Here is a 21,116-nt window from a genome sequence, read left to right on the forward strand (position 1 = left end):
GTGTTCGTTGTGGTGCTGTTTAGAACGATATTGCGTTATTAAATGTTATTATGTTATATCAAATGTTCAAAAAGGGCCACAAAATTCTGAAAAGACCCCAGATATAGGCTGAGGGTATATCTCTGCCGGCAAAGCCGACTGATACTTTTTTCCTTGTTTAACATAAATATAGCCACAGCTTCCACGCAAATTATATTTTAAGGCCAATATTTTTTGCAACGTCCAAAAAGATTTAATTTTATCCAAAATATTTAATTTGTGTAATATACAATCACAAGTCGCGTGTTCCAAAAGGTTAAACCTTGGCTCCAGGTATGTTAAATTTTCCAAAATATTTTTGTCTGCAAGTACATACGTCCAAAAAGGGCAAAAATATCGGAAACATAAAACACAACCGGTTAAGGGTCTGTTCGAAGATCTTTTGGAAATGTTTACCACAGGTACTCCTAGTGGCCTAGTTTACAGCGATATTATTATCACAAAGTATGAGCCACTTCCAAACTAGACTATGTCGGTCCATTCCTTTGTGTACCTAACCCGCAAAACTTTTGAGCTTTAATCCAAATCCATATTTTTGTCGGTTCATACGCAGAAAACCCCTTAAATACATACGTTTTTTTAGGAAAAACGTGTTTAAATTCATACAGGCTGAGGGTATATCTCTATCGGCAAGGTCTACTGATACTTTATTACTTCTTCATACTACCCTTGACATTAGTTAGGGGTACCACCACATCAAGTGGCCAAAGGTTGATCACTAGGCACAATTAAGGGTATGTTTCATTAATTTCATTTTAGTACTCAGCTCACAACAAATTTATTTTTTATTTTTTTAATTTTATTTTTGTTTCAATTTTAAATTGTATATTTATATTTAAATTGTATTTCAAATTTCAAGTTGACAACATTGTTTGAAAAACAAATAGTAGTGTATTTGCTATTTAATTTGCTTTATGTTAATTATGTTTGTTGTGATTAAAAAGAAGATAGTTGAAATAGTCTGTTGATGTTGTTGGTTTTGTTGCTTGGTAACATGGTCGGTCCACTAAGCCGGTATTTCATTTTAGCATCATGCCAAACTCACACAACAACTTATTTCTATTAAATTTGTTCAGCTTTGCATGAGTGTGTGGGAGAAAGAGTGAGTCTCTCTCATGCCAACACGCACACACAGCGACTTTATGTAGTTTAAATGTTGCTATGAAACTGTAGTAGCAGATAAAGTTTTTTAGTTGAATTTTTGGTATATAGTCTGTTAACGGTGTTTTTTGTGTTAGCCACCATAAATAACTGTTGCTGGTTGGTTGGTTAGCTGGTCAGTCAACATGTTTTATAAACAAAACATTCTGATTGTCTGCGGTTGAATGTTGCTGGCCAAGTTTGGTTTGAGGTTGAATTGTATTGACTTGGTTGGTTGGTTGGCTGGTATGACTGACTGTGGTTGCCGGTTAGGCAAGTAAGTTTACCTTTCCCTCCTACATGCCCCCTTTCCTACTCTTACTGACCAAGCAATGATTTTGATTTTGTGAACATCAGCTGGGTGTTTGTTTGGGTGTGTGGGGATCAACATTTCATTTTGGTTTTCCGAAGAGTCTGCTGCTGTCTATCTACCTACCAACCTACCTGGTTTATGTTTGCTTTTTTATTTTTGTTTTTAATATCATCACAATTTACGGTGCCGTTCGTTGGTGCTGGTTGTTGATGTTTTCGCAGTTTTGTTGTTGTTTTGCTTTTTGCTGTTTTGTTGTCTTCATTGATTTTTCCCCCGTTTGTATTACTTAAGCTTATTTGAGTTTAAGCCACCTCTAACTGAGTATTCAGTTGCGAATTTCATACAAAACGAAGCGGTTGTTGTTTTGCCAGCAAACAGAGTCTAAGCTAATACAACAAAAATTGAAATTGAATTGAGAAAAAAATCAAATAAAATTAACATCTAATCCCGGTTAAATCGTTCGTCGTGTTACCACCCCACCCACCCGGTGCTGTGTTTGTGTTTTATTTTATCACTACCATCACCAACAACAACAACACCACACAGTTTTTTACGATGAATAAGTGCTAAAAATTAAAGAAAAAAGTGAAAACTTATTTTTTATTTCTTCTCAAGCTGATACGATCACCACTTTCTTAGCTTAGTAATGTTATGTTAATGTTGAAAAAAGTAATTTGTTAAAAAAAAATATTGAAAAAATAAATATACCATTTTTTGGAAATTATAACGTAACAATCGTAACCTCTGAGTTTAGTTTACGATTTGTGGCATTCCATTCCGTACCGTTCCGTTTCATTATTACAGCGATTGTCAATAACAACAACAATTTACAACATGTTGAACATGCGCAATCAATTGGATAAGGTAAGTTTGAGATGACGACTGAAATCTCAGTGTGGGTGTTACAAGTTCTTGCCCTTCAGATTTGTATACCCCCAGTCTCTAGCCTAATGAGGGTATATACACTTTGATGCTACCAAAATTGTGCCTCATCGAAATAATGGTTTCAGACCCCAAGTATGTTTGGACCAAATCCGTTTCAGAAAATTTGGAGTCGATTTAGCCATGTCCGTCCGTCTGTCTGGTTAACTATAAGTTAACTATAATGGTGCGCACGATACATAAATGTCGAAGGGAGTAACGGAGTTGGTCATAGCTTTGCATATAGTAATATTATCAGGTTTCAATATGGACTAAATCGGTGTACTGCATTGTGTCTTCCTACAGTCTAACATCCCGTCTCGGATCGTTTTGAAATTGTATGCAACAATTTTTTTCTCGCAGGCCCTACCACCACGGATTTTTTTTTTATAGGGAGGGGTTTGGCAAGTCAATACTTCCTGAGATAATGAATAAATAGTGCGTAAGATAACCCTCGAAGGGAGAAACCGATTTGGTCCAAACGTTATACATCGTATTATTTCTTACACGGAGGAACGAAAAAAAACGACTCTCTAACATATGTCCCAAACATATTTTGCAGAAACATATATGATACAGTCCATAACATAACACATATACTTGGGTTCAAACAAATATATGTTTGGGCGCAAACAAATACATGTTTGGGTTCAAACAAATATATGTTTGGATGAAATATAAGTACAAACCCAAAAGCCACAAAAAACATACACACACATTTATAAATGATGGTGGCTGTTTCTTTTATTAGCTGTTGTAACCATTTTTAACCTGCAAAGCGCTCCTTAACCCCAAAAAGTGGTAAAACTGGCAGCAATTTATAAGAGAGTGAGAGAGCACATATGCCTTTCTCTTCTACCACAGGCTACCAGACAAATTTTTGCAGGTAAAAAATGGTAGAACTGATTTTTCGACATTTGTTGGGCGATTATTTCAAAATGAAGAAAAAAGAAATGAACGAAAAACAGAAGAAAAAGGCGAACGCTGACAAAACAAAATTAAAAACTGTGAAAAAAAAGAAGAAAATTATTTTTTATGTTTCTTTTTGACATTGCTACCAAATCTACCATTTTCGTTCCTTTACTTTTCTGGTAAAAATGTTCATGAGAGAGCAATTTTGAGCAATTTTGACAGTTTTCTCTTTTACCACTTGTACCATTAAAAAAGTAAAGGAACAAAGTTATTGAAATGTATATATATATACCAAACACAAAAGCAATAACAGAAGCATAGGTACATACAAAATTTCAAATAAAAAATGCATAACAGACTTTAATGTAGGAAAAACGGAAAAGAATGATTTATAAAAACAATTAAATGGTAATTTAGTGTCACACTTTTAGAAAGAACAACTAAAAAAGTCGTTAAGTTCGGGTGGGTCGAACTTTTTATACCCTCCACCATAAAATAGTCCTAATTAAAGTGGAATAATAAATTTCCTTTCACAATTTTAGGTGGAACAATTTTTCGACCATGGATACCTAAAATAAATAAATTGTCTAATCTAAAAAATGTGTTCAGCCAGTTGAAAGGTACCATCAACGGGGCTATATCAAAGTGTCGACCTATCTTTACAATTTTTGGTGGGAAAGTTTTATAACTGCGCGGAACCTCAAAAGTCAAATTACGAGTAGTTCCGTCAAACAATGTAGCAAAGACCCTCTAAATACCGAAAATCAGGATGTACCGTTATATGAGGGCTATACCAAAACATGGACCTATATTGATGATTTTTGGTGGAGAAGTTTCGTGACCACTGCGAACCTCAAATGTCAAATTACAGTCAGTTCGTTTAATAATTGTAGTTAAAATCCTCAAAATACCTGAAATCGGGCGGTACCGTTATATGGGGGCTATACCAAAACGTGGACCGATATAAACCATCATTGAATTTGACGTGCCTGCAAACAAAAGACGCATCTTCCCAAAATTTTAGCGTCCTGTCTCCATTTTTATGGATGCTAGATTGATTACCACAGACGGGCGGACATGCATAGATCGGCTCAGAATTTTACCCTGTTTAAGAATATATGACGAAAAATCAATAAAATTTAACATTGATGAAGCGCGAAATACTGCTATAATTCGCAAAATATTGCAAACGAAGTGTTTTTGATCAAAGCTCAAAAATGTTGTTATAAAAGTTAATTTGCGCGGAAGCTATGACCGTGTAAATGAATAAAAATAGGTAAAAGTTGGCGGTTAAACCGTTTAAATTGCGGATATCTGTCCAAAGTAAAAATGGAAGAATACAAACCAATCGTACTGACATCGTAACGAAAACGGTACGAAATTCGGACGCTACATCCGATGACCGATCCGAAATCGTAACGATATCTTAACGAAAATTGTATGAAGTGGTTGACATAATTTCGGAACGAAATTTCGAAGCGAAATCGGATCGATTTCTGTCAGAATTCGGAGCGAAATCGGAAAAAATCCTTGGGAAATTCGGAAGGCGAATTTTTTCTTTCGAATTTTCGTACAGATTTCTGAACGATTTCGGGATAATGTCGTATGAAAATCGGAGGCACCTTCAGAATCATCATAAAGATTTCTGAACGATTTCGGAATAATACCGTATGAATATCGAAAGAACAAATTTTTCTCTGACGCCTTTTTTGTTGAGCAATTTTTCTTTGTTATTATACGCTGAGGGGTATTTTGTCTTTGTGCATTTGTATGTAACATGGAAAAGGAAACGAGATAGACCCATAGCTTCTTTTGGGGATATACATAGCATCACTTTCTGAGTCGATTTATCCATGTCCGTCTGTCCATGTATTTTTGTTCGCAACGTACAGGTCGCATTTGTAATCCGATTCAGCTGAAAATTGGTGAACATAATATTTCTAGTCATAGTAAGAACGCTATTGCTTTTGGTGAACATCGGTTCAGATTTGGATATAGCTTCCATATACAGAGTGATCCATTAAGAGGTTCCTACTTTCTTTAAAGAAAACCAGTAAGTAAAGGATCAAAGTCGGGCGGGGCCGACTATATGATACCCTACACCACTGTGAATATGTAAAATATAAATCGGAGCTATATCCAGATCTTAACCGATTTTGATATAATTTGAAATCGAAAATACGTGAAATCGGCCGAAAATATATATGGGAGCTATATCCAAATCGGAACCGATTTCGATATAAAAAAAATACATGGACAGACGGACGGACATGCATAAATCGATTCAGAAAGTGATTATATGTATATCCCCAAAAGGAACTGTGGGTCTATTTCGTTTCCTTTTGTATGTTACATACAAATGCACATAGGCATAATACCCCTTACCACTGTGTGGTGTAGGGTATAAAAACACAGCAAAATCAAATTGAATGTGGAATGTTTATTATGTCTAACAAATATTGGCCGAGGCAACTTCTAAGACGGTCTGTCCGTAGAGCCTAATTTTCGCTGAATTATTCGAACATTTCAACTGGTAACTGACGACTGACACGAGTGATGTTTTCCGCTAAGGCATAAATCGAAGCGGGGTTGTCCGTATACACTTTAGACTTTACATAACCCCATAGGAAAAAGTCTAATGGAGTGATATGAGACCATCTTGGTGGCCAATCGACTGGTCCAAAACGTGCTCACCGAAGTGTTCTTTCAATAAATCCGTTGATTGATGCGATGTGTGGGAAGTGGCGCCGTTTTCTTGAAACCAAATGTCGCCAAGATTACGAGCTTCAATTTCAGACATAAAAGAGTCAATTATCACGACGCAATAGCGGTCGCCATTGACGATGAAGTCCTAACCGGCATCATTTTGAAGAAATAGGGTCCGACGATTCCACCGACCCACACACCGTTATTTTTTCTGGATGGAGTGGCAGCTATTGGTCTTCTTCCAAAATGTGGAAATTTTGTTTCTTCACATACCTATACAGCCAGAAATGTGCCTCATCACTGAACAAAATTAGGCTCAAAACACACTACCCACATAACGCGAATTTTCGTAATAAAGATAAACGATTTGTAAACGTTATAGAGGCGTAAGCTTTTCCATGATAAAATGCCAAACAGTACTAAACAAAAATAACATGAACACATGGCACTACTCACGCGTGATCTGTCAAAAAGGCAGTTAAAAAAGTACCTCTTGTTGGATCACCCATTATATCCTCGGCCGATTTCACGTATTTGCTGAAAAAAGCACACTATATACATATGTCTGATTTCAATGAAATTTGGAATGTATGACTGAATTCAAACGAGAAATAGATGTGCGAAATTTAATCGCAATCGGTTCATATTTGGATATAGCTCCCATATATATTCCCGGCCGATTTCACGTATTTGCTGCACCAAACAGGCTATATATGTCCGATTTCGATAAAATTTGGAAAGTGTAGTGGAATTTGGTCTAGAAATAAATGTGCCAAATTATATCGAAATTGGTTTATATTTGGATATACATAGCTCCCAAATTATTTATATATCATATATATTATTTATATATTCACATTGGTGTAGGGTATCAAATAGTCGGCCACGCCCCACTTTGATCCTTTCCTTACTGGTGTTTTTTTTTTTTTGTTTTTATTGAAAGATTGTAATATCAAACGTTTCTAATGATTTGTTATCATTTTGTAGTTATAGTAGAACAATGTAAACTTGTTGAGTCTATCAGCACTAGCTTGGATTATTATATGTTGCATATATATTTAAAATATTTAAAAATTGTTTATGCTAATTTTATAACCAACCACTTTGTTTTTCGACAACAAACTAAAATGAAACCAACCCATTGCTGTTAGATACATACAAAAGGTGTTTGTTGTTTCCGACATTTCGCTCCGAATTTGTACCGAAATCGGAAGAAAAACATTTGTACATTCGAAGGGAAATTTACTTCCGAAATTCTCTCCAAAATCAGAACGAATTCCCCTGCGAAAAATCGTATAGAAATCGGTACGCAATCTTGACGATTTTGCTTCCGAAATTGTTCAAATGTGTCGGACGTCCGACATTTGGTTTGCTGGGTTAATATACCCTCCATACTATGGTGGAGGGTAAACAAACAATTAAAAATTATTAATTAAAAAATATAGAAACATCGTTGAACGCTTCTCGTTAGTTGTGAAATACAACTCATTTTCCTCAAAATTGAAATCATCAACGGGAAATCTGAAATCAAATGATTATATAATGTAATAAATCGGTACATCCATATTTCAAATATATGCTTGTGTATGAAAAGTGTATTAACAGTATTACCAACATTAAAACCGATTTCTTTATCCAATAAAATATTTCTATTCACCCTTTTGATTCAATTATAAAATTTCCAATTATAAAATGTATTGGGCATTTAATATACTAAAAGCGTCACTTCTTTAAAAAAAAACACAAAAACTCACTTTACCGTCTTCACTCAACGATTGTCTTGAAGAAACTAGAGAAAAATGCTCTCACAAAAAGAACAAAAATAATTCATACAATTTTTTTCTTTCCCTCTTCGCTTGTTAGGTTGGTTAACTGTGAGTTACTGAAAAAAATCCTGTTTGTGGAAGAATAAATCGCAACAACAACAAAGAACGAAACAAAAGCGTTTAGCCGCATACCGCATACACACCACCAAAGCAAAGACAAATTTTTTCACCCTGCCGTTGTCGCTTCTGAGTCTTCTATTGCGCCACACACTGTTGCTCTATTGACCAAATCCTCTCTCAACCCAATAAAATATATGTTGGTTCCCAAACAAATAAAATTAAGAAAATATGTTTGGATCCAAACATATATTTGTTTGCAACCAGCCCTACACCTCTCAAATTTTCACATTTTTGGCAACCTGTTGTGTATGCGGCCCTACTTACGAAAGACAAATTTTTTAGGGGCAAGTCCTTACTTCCTAAAAAATTGGCCAAAAAAAACTGAAAAAAAAACTATATAGACGCCAGAAGCATTGTTTACTTATTTTCTTTAGGTGCGAGAATGAGGGTATATCTATGTCGGCATGTGGACGTGAATTGTCGGCATGTGGACGTGAATTGAAACTTTCATCCACGGACAGATCGAATGTATTTAGGGCCTTTTCAGTATTTTGTGGCCTTTTTGGACATTTGAAATTGCCCACCACAATGTGGATTAGGGTAGTCCATTTGGGAAGTGGATAATATTTTGGGGGTCATATCTTTTCGACAGATATCGCGCCCACTAGTCCTTTCAGTGGGTCATCATATAAATTTTACACTAGTTTGCCAGGAAGCATGGACTTGTCCACGGAAAACATAATATCGCTGTAAACACGGCCACAACGAACAGCGTCGGTATACAGTTCCCTAAACTGCACTTAGACACAAATGTTGAACTTTTGCGAGGTAGGTAACCTAAGTAGAGGACCGATAAACTAAATTTGGACAAAATATTAGGAGATCCAAAGTTTGGACCAAATTGATTGCGCCGTTCAAGAGATATCGTGCAAACCATTTTAGCGAATTTTTTTTTAAATATTGAAAAGTACCGGAATTTGTGGACCGGTATTACCCATCATCGAACTGAAACTAATTTTGGACAAAATCGGTTGATCAGTCCCTGAAAAAAACTTTTACCGTCGTAATTAAGGCAGCGAATGCAAGTTACATCAACAAAAAATCAAAGTGATTCGAGAGAAGGTCTTAAAGAGAACTTATCCCAAATTTTGTGTGAATATTCGAACCTGATCTATATCTGGTAGATATATTAGGATGTGAAAAAATATGGACCAAATCTGTCTGTTCCCTTCCAGAGTTATCGTGCGCATAATTTTTCCGAATATTTTTGAACTTTTGTGGGGGAGTGCACCGATATGGTTTATCTTCGAACTTCAACTAGGTTTGGACAAAATATTAAAATGGCCAAATTTTTGACAGAATCGCAGATCCGTTTGAAAGTTGTCGTACTCTCCAGCAACTATATGTATATGGTGCCATAGGGTTTTTTTGCAACCTTTCATGAATTTTCTGAGGAAGTGTGGACTTACCCTTGATGAAACTTGTACCGTCGTGTGGGGGCAGTGAATACAAGTTCATAGTACAAAAGTCAAAGCGATTCAAAGGACGTCCTAAAGTGAACTTTTCCGAAATTTTTTGTGGGAGGTACCCGAAGGGGTTGACCCATTGAGTCCATATGGTAACGTTTTCTTAGTAAGATAGAAATTCCACGATGTGCAAAGTATGGACCAAATCGGTTACTCTCTTCAAGAGTTGTGCGCACCAACCAGCCAGACAGACGGACAGACATGGCTAAGTCAACTCCAAAGTGTCTGGAACGAATTTCGTCCAAACATACTTGGGGTCTAAAACCATTATTTCGATGAATTTTGCCCGTACGAAAGTGAATATACCCTCGTTAGCATAAGTGCTGAGGGTATAAAAATCTTCGAATCAAAAAATACTTAAAACTTTCAAGCAGAATTACCTGCGAGCTATACCAAAAGAAAGACGGGTTCCATATTAATTTTGAATGAAATATTAGACTGTTCAAAGTTTGTACCAAATCGGTCCCTGCTTTTATTATCGTGCACTCAAAACGGTCACACAGACAGACAGACAGTTTCAAACTGATTTGGTCTTTACATATATGGGGCTTAAAGCCATTATTTCGATGAGGTTAATTTTGAGATTTATTAAACTTTGAGCCATAAGGTTGAGAGTATAAAAAGCGTAGGTGTTTATGCCTCACAAGTTAAACATTAATAACATTTTCACAAACATATCCAAACTAGATATGTATATTATTTTTGCAACACTTTCCTTATTTGTAAAATTGCTATCGATACAATGTTGATAGAAATCATATCCCTATTTGGAAAATACGCTTTCGAAACTATTAATTAATAAATTTTAGAGGAAATTGTTTTGGAAAGTTCAGCATAAAAGCAGCCACTTAAAATCGATGATCTAATATAATATATTCAATACCTAATGAATTATATTAAAGGGAGATGTTGTAAGCTAAATTAACATGTTAAACACAAAATTTTCATTTTTCATATTATTTTTATATTTTGTATTTTATATTTTATATGTTATATTTCATATTTTATAAATTATATTTCATATTTTATAACATTTATATTTTATATTTTTTATTTTATTATTATTTTTTTTGTATATTTTTTTATATTTTGTATTTTACATTTACTTACTTAGCTGGCCCATTACAGAACATTTGTTCCATAGACCGAACTAAGAAAAGATCTACAATTCTCTCTTTTTTCGCTTCGCTTTCTGGAATACCCCGCCTTTTCATTTCTTCATCCACTTGTATGCTCCATCGAAGCTTAGGCCTGCGAATTCTGCGTGCACCGCCATGTGACATGTATTCATACGCCTTTTTAGCTGGTTCATCATCGCTCATTCTTATGACATGGCCTAGCCAACGCAATCGTTGCATCTCGATACGTTTAACTATATTCATGTCTTTGTATAGCTGATATAGCTCGTGGTTCATACGACGTCGATATTCACCGTCAACGCAAATCGGTCCGTAGATCTTTCGAAGAATTTTCCTCTCAAACACACTAAGCACTGCCTTATCTGCTTGCGCAAGTACTCATGCTCGGAGCCATACATTAGCAAGGGTAGTATCAGCGTTTTGTAAAGCGTTATTTTTGTTTGATGAGATGTGGCTTTGTTTTTAAATTGCTTACTTAAACCATAGTAGCATATGTTGGCCAATACAATTCTTCTTCTTATTTCACAACTGATGTTGTTTGTTGTGTTTATGGCAGTGCCGAGGTAGACGAAGTCTTCGACTACCTCAGAATTATAGGTACCAACTTCCGCAGTTGGTCCGAGCTCTATTGACGCTTTGCGCGTCTACACCATCAATTTACCGCCAGACCCACTTTCGCAGATTCAGCTTCGACCTTCCTAAAGGTATCATTTACTTCCTTTACTGATAGTCCCATGATGTCTATGTCATCAGCATAGGCAAGTAACATGTGGCTGTTGGTTTAGAGTGTGCAACTTCGTTTGACATTTGCATCTCGTATTACCTTTTCCTGCAAAATGTTGAATAGGTCACACGAAAGGCTGTCTCCTTGTCTGAAACCTCTTTTGATACTGAACTGTTCGGAGAGGTTCTTTGCAATTTTAACTGAGGACCTAGTATCAGTTAAAGTCATCATTGCTGGGAATACCTTTGATCGGAGGGGACTGTCGAATGCTGCTTTATAATAGACAAAAAGTTGATATGTGTCGATCTGCATCTCTTGGGTCTTCTCCGGGATTTGCCGCAGGGTAAATATCTGGTCAATGGTGGACTTGCCAGGTCTAAAGCCACATTGGTATGGTCCAATTATTTCGTTGACCATTGACTTTAGTCGTTCGCACAATATCCCTGACACAATCTTATAGGCAATAGGGAGAAGACTTATGCCCCTATAGTTGGAGCATACAGTCTTATCTCCTTTCTTGTGGACGGGACACAGGATGCTCAGGTTCCAATCGTCGGGTACGCGTTCTTCCTGCCAGATGGTGCTAACTAGCCGATGCATACACCTTATCAGCGTGTCGCCTTCGGTTTTAAACAGCTCGACTGGTAAGCCATCGGCTCCTGCCGCTTTATTATTCTTCAGCCGGTTGATTGCTGTTTTTACCTCATCTTGGCCGGGCGGTATACATTCTATACCATCTTTTGGGATTGGATCTGTTATATCATCGTCTTCGCTACTATTGGATACCAGCAGATTGGAGAAATGTTCCTTCCATATCCTGGGCACGCTATCTGTATCTGTTACCGGATTACCTTGCTGGTCTCTACAGGAGGTTGTGCCTGTACCAAAGCCATCTGTTTGATGTCTCACTCTTTGGTAGAATTTTCGGACTTCATTCTGGCTCCTGTATATTTCGATTTTTTCAGACTCCCGCTTTTCCATTTCTCTCTCTTTTTATACCCTCAGCCTTTAGGCTAAAGAGGGTATTTACACTTTGATAAGACCAAAAATGTGCCTCATCGAAATAATAGTTTTAGACCCCAAGTATGTTTGTACGATATCCGTTTCAGACAATTTTGAGTCGATCTAGCAATGCCCGTCCGTCTGTCTGGCTGGCTGGTGCGCACGATAACTCTCGAACGGATCAATCGACTCGGTTCAAATTTTGGGTATCGAAATATTTTGTACAGATTTGATTTAACTTCGAAGATGGGCCATGTCGGTCCACTCCTTCAGGTACCTCCCCCACAAAAGTTCAAAAATGTTCGGAAAAATTGTCCGCACGATAACTCTTGAAGGGAGTGACCGATTTGGTCCATACTTTGTATAGCGTAAACTTTCTACCAGAGTCATATGAGGTTCCAATATGGTATCAATAGGTCCACTCCTTCGGGTACCTCCCACACAACATTTCGGAAAAGTTTAGTTAAGGGCCATCTCTCGAATCGCTTTGATTTTTGTTTTAGCAACTTGTATTTACTGCCCTCCATATGACGGTACAAGTTTCATCAGGGGCAAGTCCATACTTCCTGAGAAAATAGCATGAAAGTTGCAAAAAAACCCCTATGACACCTTGTGAGGCGGTTGGAGCGCAAGATAACTCTCGAACGGATCTGCCGATTCGGTCCAAAATTTGTCCTTAGTAATATTTTGTCCAAATTTACTTTAAGTTTGAAAATAAGCCATATCGGTTTACTCCTTCAGGTACCTCCCCAACAAAAGTTCAAAAATGTTCGGAAAAATTGTTCGTAAGGTAACTCTTGAAGGGAGTGTCCGAATTGGTCTATACTTTACACGTCCTAATATATCTACCAGATATAGATCAGGTTCAAATATGGACTACATTAGTCCACTCCATCCGGTACCTCCCACACAAAATTTCGGATAAATTTACTTTAAGACCTGATATCGAATCACTTTGATTTTTGTTGAAGCAACTTGCATTCGCTGCCTCATTTACGATGGTAAAAGTTTTTTTAAGGGTCAGTTCATACTTCCTGAGCAAACAGCCCGAAGAGTGTAAAACCCCCCTATGGCACCATATGTTGTGGCTGGAGATCCACTTCCATAACGGTCAATGTCGATATATTCCTTTTAGTATCTCCTCCGCAAAACTTTTGATCTTTAATCCAAATCAACTTAAACACATACTTATTTTGGGAAAAAAATTGTTTCAATATACACAGGCTGAGGGTATATCTCTGTCGGCAAAGCTGACTGATACTTTTTTACTTGTTCTTGCGGAAAATAAGTTTATCTTCTCTCCTTTTTTACCGATATCTCTCTCGTGCGCTACGCGTTGCTACTGATTGTAAAGTAGCCCTATATGCCGCATTTTTCTCTTCGGTAGCAGCACAACACTCCTGGTCATATCATGAATTCCTTTGTGAAGATCTCTGGTATCCAAGTATGGATTTTGCGGCTGTTTGCATGGAGTGGGCAATACATTGCCAATGTGTTGTTATGTTATCGGGAAAAGGAATGCTCTCATTAAGCAATTGGTCTAGTTGAGTGAAATATGCTGTGGCTATCTGTTGTGTTTGCAGCCTATCGATGTTCAACTTCCGCGTTGTGTCTGTTCGTGCTTTATTTGCAACGTTTAGACGGGTACGTACCTTTGCTGCAACAAGGTAGTGGTCCGAATCAATGTTTGCGTCTCGGAACGATCGTACATCCAACACACTCGATGAATGTCTTCCATCAATCACAACATGATCAATTTGATTACTTGTTCTTTGATCTGGAGACAGCCAGGTGCCCTTATGAATATCGGTAGTTTTAACCTCAACTAACCCGCTATTGACAGGTCCATGGTGTGTACGCGCTACCTACGTAAGGGGAGGTACTGGTACTGCTAACTACCATGTTTTTTGCAGCTGCAAAGTCTATCAGCCTCATACCATTGTCAGATGTTTCACTGTGGAGACTGAAATTCCCGACTGTTGGGCCAAAGATATTTCCCTTTCCAATTTTGGCATTAAAATCGCCTAGAATAATTTTAATGTCATGGGCAGGGCAACGGTCATATGTTTCTTCTAAGCGTTCGTAAAATATATCTTTGGTCTGTTCGTCCTTGTCTTCAGTGGCAGCATAAGTGCAAATAAAGCTAATGTTGAAGAATTTAGCTTTTATTCGAATTGCAGCAAGTCTTTCATTCACTGGGGTGAAGCTGGCTACAAGATGTTTTAGTCTCCGACTAACTACAAATCCGCAACCAAACTCATGCTTTGTGTCATGGCAGCTTTAATACAGTGCGTCACTTTTAGGTGTTGTTGTGACGCCTTTCCCAATCCATCGTATTTCCTGTATGGCAGTAATATCGGCCTTTTACTTTTCTAGTACGTCTGCTAATGCGAAGACGGCACCTTCTCTATAAAGAGTGCGAACATTCCAGGTGAAGATTCGCAGATCATGGTGCTTAAAATGTTTGCGGGGTTCGTCAACTTTAGAGGAAATCGGTTTTCTTTTCTTTCGTTTTTTTTATAATAGGCTGTTTTTTTCTAGGGGAGGGTTACTAGCCCGACGCCCAAACCCAAGTTTTTAACGTTCTTATGTTAGCTCACTACCTTTAACGGGTGTTAAAGGCAGTTCCCCAGGTGACACCACGGGGAGGTCAGTGTCCACTTGAGATGAAAGAGGGACCAAGATAAATCCTGGGCTTTGCCATGTTAAAACCGTTCAGGACCGTTCCTTGGTATCTTACATCCCCTACGTCACCCGTATTTTATATTTAATGCTTCATATTTTATTATTTTTTGAAAAGTTAAATTTTATATTTTATGTTTTATATTGATTCTTATAAGTCTATATATATATTTTATATTTTCCGTTGCCAATATACATATTCATATATTGTAATATTATGAATCATATAACCTGTCAATTAAATTGTTAAATTGCAACGTGACTAGGCTTTATAAATCAATTGTAAATCGTTTTTATTTAACATTTATAATTGTATCACAATTACAAAAAAAATATGTTTGTATGACCAGATAACCTGATATAATATCATTTGCAAAATCGGCAATTCAAAAAACCAATTAAAAGTTATTTATTACATTATTACATATTTAAATCGTTATTATAGATATTACACTGCAAACAGATTATTCATACATATTTAAGAAATATACATACATATTTACATTAAATCGAAGCTGCATGCCTTACATTGTATTGCTCAAAGCGGTTAAGCCCAATTTTCTCAGCTTTTGAACCTCCTTTTATACATTAAAACACCAAATATGACGTCATTTCTTTCAGTGTCACTATGTCACCAAAGCCCAAACACGTTTACGGATACACACATCGCTGGTAATTCTTCATTTGAACAATTCAATTTGTATCTCTTGGCAGTGGCATTGTTTGTTTGTCAAACAATTGAAACATTTCTCATGGCGTACTTTAGCTGTGTCACTCTCACCAAGTCGTTGTTCAACGAGCATTTAATCTCAGACACCACGTTGCGCATGCCAAATATAGAACACAGAACATGTGAACAGTGTAACAATTGACAGCGATTTGTATGCAATTTAAATGTTGAGGCAAATGTTTTATGCAGATGGGTTTGCTGACGCACTTTGTAGGGGAAATTTTTTGTCTTAAAACTTTATAAACTTGTAAGGGTGAATAAACATGTGAATCATATAGAAAATTCTAAATATATTGGATTAAAAAAATAAACAGAAAAATATGGCATATAAACCACAAGATAATCTTCGCGATCCTTGTACAATGCAAAATAAAATTAACTTTAGCAAACATAGAAAGTTAATAAAATTTTGTTGTTTTTTGAATTGAAAATTTGCACTTTTTTTCTACAAAGTATCCCAGAGAAAATTGCCACAAAAGTTATGGATTTCCATGTTTTTCCATGTATAATGAATTTTGAATGAAATTCCACGAATGGTTATGTATTTCAAACATAATGTTAGCCCATTATCAATAATAAAAATAAAAAAGTTTTGAAAATATTAAAAACATATTACAGGCTATTTACACTGAGAATAATTTTATAAAATGTAATATTTTCATTAAAGAGAGAAATAAAAACAAACTTCAATAAAATTTATTTAAAAATAATACAATATCTTATTGCTTGGATGGATTTCCAAGTTGTTCTAATTTTTTTCTCAGTGTATTCACGTTTTATATTTGTATTCATATAATGTCAGTGAACAAGTTTCTTCACACAAAAAAGATAAATGTTTTCACCGAACAAACAAAACCGAACGAAGCACAAAGATAAGTTTTTGTATTCAATTATCTTTTGCCTGTATGACCTGACCTGTAGTTTGTAAATTCAAATTTGCACATTAGAACTTTGTTTGTTGAAGGCAACTTTTAACTTTTAGTTTAAATGAATTTTCCATGAATGTAATACAAATATTTTTGGTTTGCTTTTTTTTGTATTTTATAACACACAATGTTAGAAAATATAATATTGCAAAGATTGTGTGTTACAATATACAAACAAGTGTTTGTGTGTGTTTTTTTCGACGCAACAAATATGAAGGATTATAAGAGTTAGTTATAAATGAAAAAGTTTTCAAATAGATAAAAACTTTAAACGTTTTTCTATATAATAATTTTATAGAATATTGGTAAAGAGCTTAGTGAATGTTATGAACGCTTGATGAAAAAGAATGTTTTTTTTAAGAATGTTGTTTGCATTTTATATAGTCCTTAGGAAAAAAATGCTCCAGATGCTAATTGAGTTTTCATTCAGAGATAAATTGAAGTCGTATTAGACCGGTAAACGTAGATTTTAAGCCATCCTAAAATTTTTAGGATAAGTCTTGATGCTCCAGATTTTTTTGTCTATGAGTACAAGACTTTAAACACAATGATTCTCGGTTCCTGTTTTTCCCATGGAAACAGTGCTTAAACTTACTTACTTAGCTGGCCCATTACAGAACATTTGTTCCATAGACCGAACTAAGAAAAGATCTCCAATTCTCTCTGTTTCGTGCTTCGCTTTTTGGAATACCGCGCCTTGTCATCTCTTCGAATTTATACGCCTTTTTAGCGGGTTCATCATCGCTCATTCTTATTATATGGCCTAGGCAACGCAATCGCTGCATCTCGATACGTTTAACTATATTGATGTCGTTGTATAGCAGATACAGCTCGTGGTTCATACGACGTCGATATTCACCGTCAACGCAGATCGGTCCGTAGATCTTTCGACGAATTTTTCTCTCAAACACGCCAAGCACTGCCTTATCTGCTTGCGCAAGTACCCAGTCTTCGGAACCATACATCAGCACGGGTAATATCAGTGTTTTTTAAAGCGTTATTTTTGTTTGACGAGTTGTGGCTTTGTTTTTGAAGTGCTTACTTAAGCCAAAGTAGCACCTGTTGGCCAATACAATTCTTCTTCTTACTTCACAACTGATCTCGTTTGTTGTGTTTACGACGGTGCCGAGGTATACGAAATCGTTTACTACCTCAAAATTATAGGAAGCAACTTCAACAGTTGGTCCGATCTCAATGGACGCATTGCGCGTCGGCACCATCAGCTTGGTCTTCTCGCCGTTTACCGCCAGACCCAATTTAGCAGATTCTCCTTCGACCTTCATAAAGGTATCGGTTACTTCTTTTACTGATCGTCCCATGATGTCTATATCATCAGCATAAGCAAGTAACATGTGGCTATTGGTGTAGATTGTACCACTTCTTTTGACGTTTGCCTCTCGTATAACCTTTTCTAGCAGGATGTTAAAAAGATCACACGAAAGGCTGTCTCCTTGCCTGAAACCTCTTTTGGTACAAAACTCTTCGGAGAGGTTCTTTCCTATTTTAATTGAAGATCTTGAGTCAGTTGGAGTCATTTTACAAAGCCGAATGAGCTTTGCGGGGATACCAAATTCAGACATGGCTTGGAATACCTTTGAACGTAGCGGGCTGTCGAAGGCTGCTTTATAATCGACAAAAAGGTGCTAGGTGTCGATCTGCATCTCTTGGGTCTTCTCCAGGATTTGCCGCAGGGTAAATATCTGGTCAATGGTGGACTTGCCAGGTCTAAAGCCACATTGGTATGGTCCAATTATTTCGTTGGCCATGGGCTTTAGTCGTTCGCACAATATCCCTGACACTATTTTGTAGGCAATAGGGGGAAGACTTATGCCCCTATAGTTTGAGCATACAGTCTTATCTCCTTTCTTGTGGACGGGACACAGGATGCTCAGGTTCCAATCGTCGGGTATGCGTTCTTCCTGCCAGGTGGAGCTAACTAACTGATGCATACACCTTATCAGCGCGTCGCCTCCGGTTTTAAACAGCTCGACTGGTAGGCCATCAGCCCCTGCTGCCTTATTATTCTTCAGCCGGTTTATTGCTGTCTTTACCTCATCTTGACCGGGTGGTATACATTCAATACCATCTTCTGGGATTGGATCTGTGGTATCTTCGTCGACTTCGCTACTATTGGATACCAACAGTTATGAAAAATGTTCTGTCCATATCCTGAGTACACTATCTGTATCAGTTACCAAATTACCTTGCTGGTCTCTACAGGAGGATGTGCCTGTACCAAAGCCATCAGTTTGATGCTTGACTCTTTGGCAGAATTTTTGGACTTCATTCTGGCTCCTGTAATCTCGATTTTTTCAAACTCCCGCTTTTCCATCTCTCTCTTTCTCCTGCGGAAAAGACGTTTCTCCTCTCTCCTTTTCTCCCTGTATCTCTCTCGTGCGCTACGCGTTGCTACGGATTGTAAAGTAACCCTATATGCCGCATTTCTCTCTTCGGTAGCAGCACGACACTCCTGATAATACCATGGATTCCTTGATGGAGGTCTCTGGTATCCAAGTACTAATTTTGCGGCTGTTTGCATGGAGTGGGCAATGGTTTGCCATTGTCCTTATATGTTATCGGGGCGAGAAGTGCTTTGATTAAGCAATTGGACCAGTTGAGTGGAATATGCTGTGGCTATCTGTTGTGATTGCAGCAGTCCAACTTCCGTGTTGTGTCCCATCGCAATTTATTTGCTACGTTTAATGTGGGACGTACATTTGCTGCAACAAGGTAGTGGTCCGTGTCTATGTTTGCACCTCGGAACGATCGTACATCCAACACGCTTGATGCATGTCTTCCATCTATCACAACGTGATCAATTTGATTTCTTGTTCTTTGATCTGGCGACAGCCAGGTGCCCTTATGAATATTGAGATGCTTAAATCTGGTACCGCTAACTACCATGTTTTTGCAGCTGCAAAGTCTATCAGCCTCATACCATTGTCAAATCTTTCACTGTGGAGACTGAATTTCTCGACTGTTGGGCCAAAGATATTCTCCTTTCCAATTTTGGCATTAAAATCGCCTAGTATAATTTTAATGTCATGGGCAGGGCAAAGGTCATAAGTTTCTTCTAAGCGCTCGTAAAATATATCATTGGTCTGTTCGTCCTTGTCTTCAGTGGGAGCATGAGCGCAAATAATGCTGATGTTAAAGAATTTTGCTTTTAATCGAATCGCAGCGAGCCTTTCATTCACTGGGGTGAAGCTGGAGACCAGATGTTTTAGTCTCCGACTAACTACAAATCCACAACCAAACTCATGCTTTACGTCATGGCAGCTATAACACAGTGCGTCACTTTTAGGTGTTGTTGTGACGCCTTTCCCAATCCATCGTATTTCCTGTATGGCAGTAATATCGGCCTTGTAATTTTCAAGTACGTGTGCCAATGCGAAGACTGCACCTTCTCTATAAAGAGTGCGAAAATTCCAGATGCAGATTCGCAGATCATGGTTCTTAAAACGTTTGCGGGGTTCGTCAACTTTAGAGGGGTTCGTTTTTCTTTTCTTTCGTTTTTTCATAGTAGGCTGCTTTTTCTAGGGGAGGGTAACTAACCCGACGCCCAAACCCAAGTTTTTAACGTTCTTATGGATGAACGCGCGGCACATGTTAACTCACTACCTTTAACGGGTGTTAAAAGCAGTCCCCCAGCTGACACCACGGGGAGGTCAGTGTCCACTTGAGATGAAAGAGGGGCCAAGATAAATCCTGGGCTTTGCCATGTTAAAACCGGTCAGGACCGTTCCTTGGTATCTTCCATCCCCTACGTCACCCATTGAAAAAGTACTATTGTCTTAAATTACCATCCCTTTGTCTGACACATATGTATCTGCACCAGTTTTTGGCTCCATGACAGGAGGAGTCATAGAGGGCACGAATAAATGCTAAATTGGGATTATTTTCTAATGATCATGTTTTGGATACCTATTCGTCTTTTGTTTCAATATGTATTTTCGAAAACATGTTAACTATCGACTGAGATGAGGGTTAAGAACATTTTGTTTTGAGTAGCTTGACTCATTTTATTTATCACCATCAGAGAGAGAGAGAGAGAAGAAGACTATTGTCCAATGTTTGATTAAGTTATAATTTATTATTTTTCTCAACTAATTAAAATTGCCGCTTAATGAATACATTTCCCTACCCAAGGTTAACGTCTCTACAGTTCGATGTTCTTAAAAGTTATGCAAAACTATTAGATATATAATAAAATTAAAAACATAAAACTAATAATTAGCATTCATCATGCAAAATCATTTTTTTAATTGATTAATTTTTAATATTATTTGGTGGTTTGCTGGATGTTTAATTTTTATTTATTTTTTTCAATATATACAGCGAAGCATGGTTATGATGAATTTCTAAGTGATTTGAGATATAGGTGGTTTCTAGGGTTTTGGCGTATGCGTATGAATTTATTAAGACAAAGATTGTACATTTTTTTCACTTTGTTCAATGTGATTTATAAAA

The 21,116-nt window shown here is 37.1% G+C and overlaps 1 protein-coding gene across 2 annotated transcripts in view; it reads left to right on the plus strand.

Moving 5' to 3' along the window:
- Positions 1-1,656: 1,656 nt before the first annotated feature.
- Positions 1,657-21,116, plus strand: part of LOC141405064 (uncharacterized) — a 137,933-nt gene continuing 118,473 nt past the window's right edge. Inside the window, exon 1 of one of the 2 annotated variants that reach the window (XM_073989048.1) lies at positions 1,657-2,356. In XM_073989048.1, coding sequence (XP_073845149.1) covers positions 2,327-2,356 — 30 coding nt within the window. In that variant the 5' untranslated portion in view covers positions 1,657-2,326. The remainder of the gene's footprint in view (positions 2,357-21,116) is intronic. The other variant, XM_073989049.1, reaches the window with a different exon arrangement.

The sequence above is a fragment of the Musca autumnalis genome, unplaced genomic scaffold, assembly GCF_047663935.1.
Source record: "Musca autumnalis isolate F117 unplaced genomic scaffold, ASM4766393v1 scaffold_5, whole genome shotgun sequence".
Taxonomy (NCBI): domain Eukaryota; kingdom Metazoa; phylum Arthropoda; class Insecta; order Diptera; family Muscidae; genus Musca; species Musca autumnalis.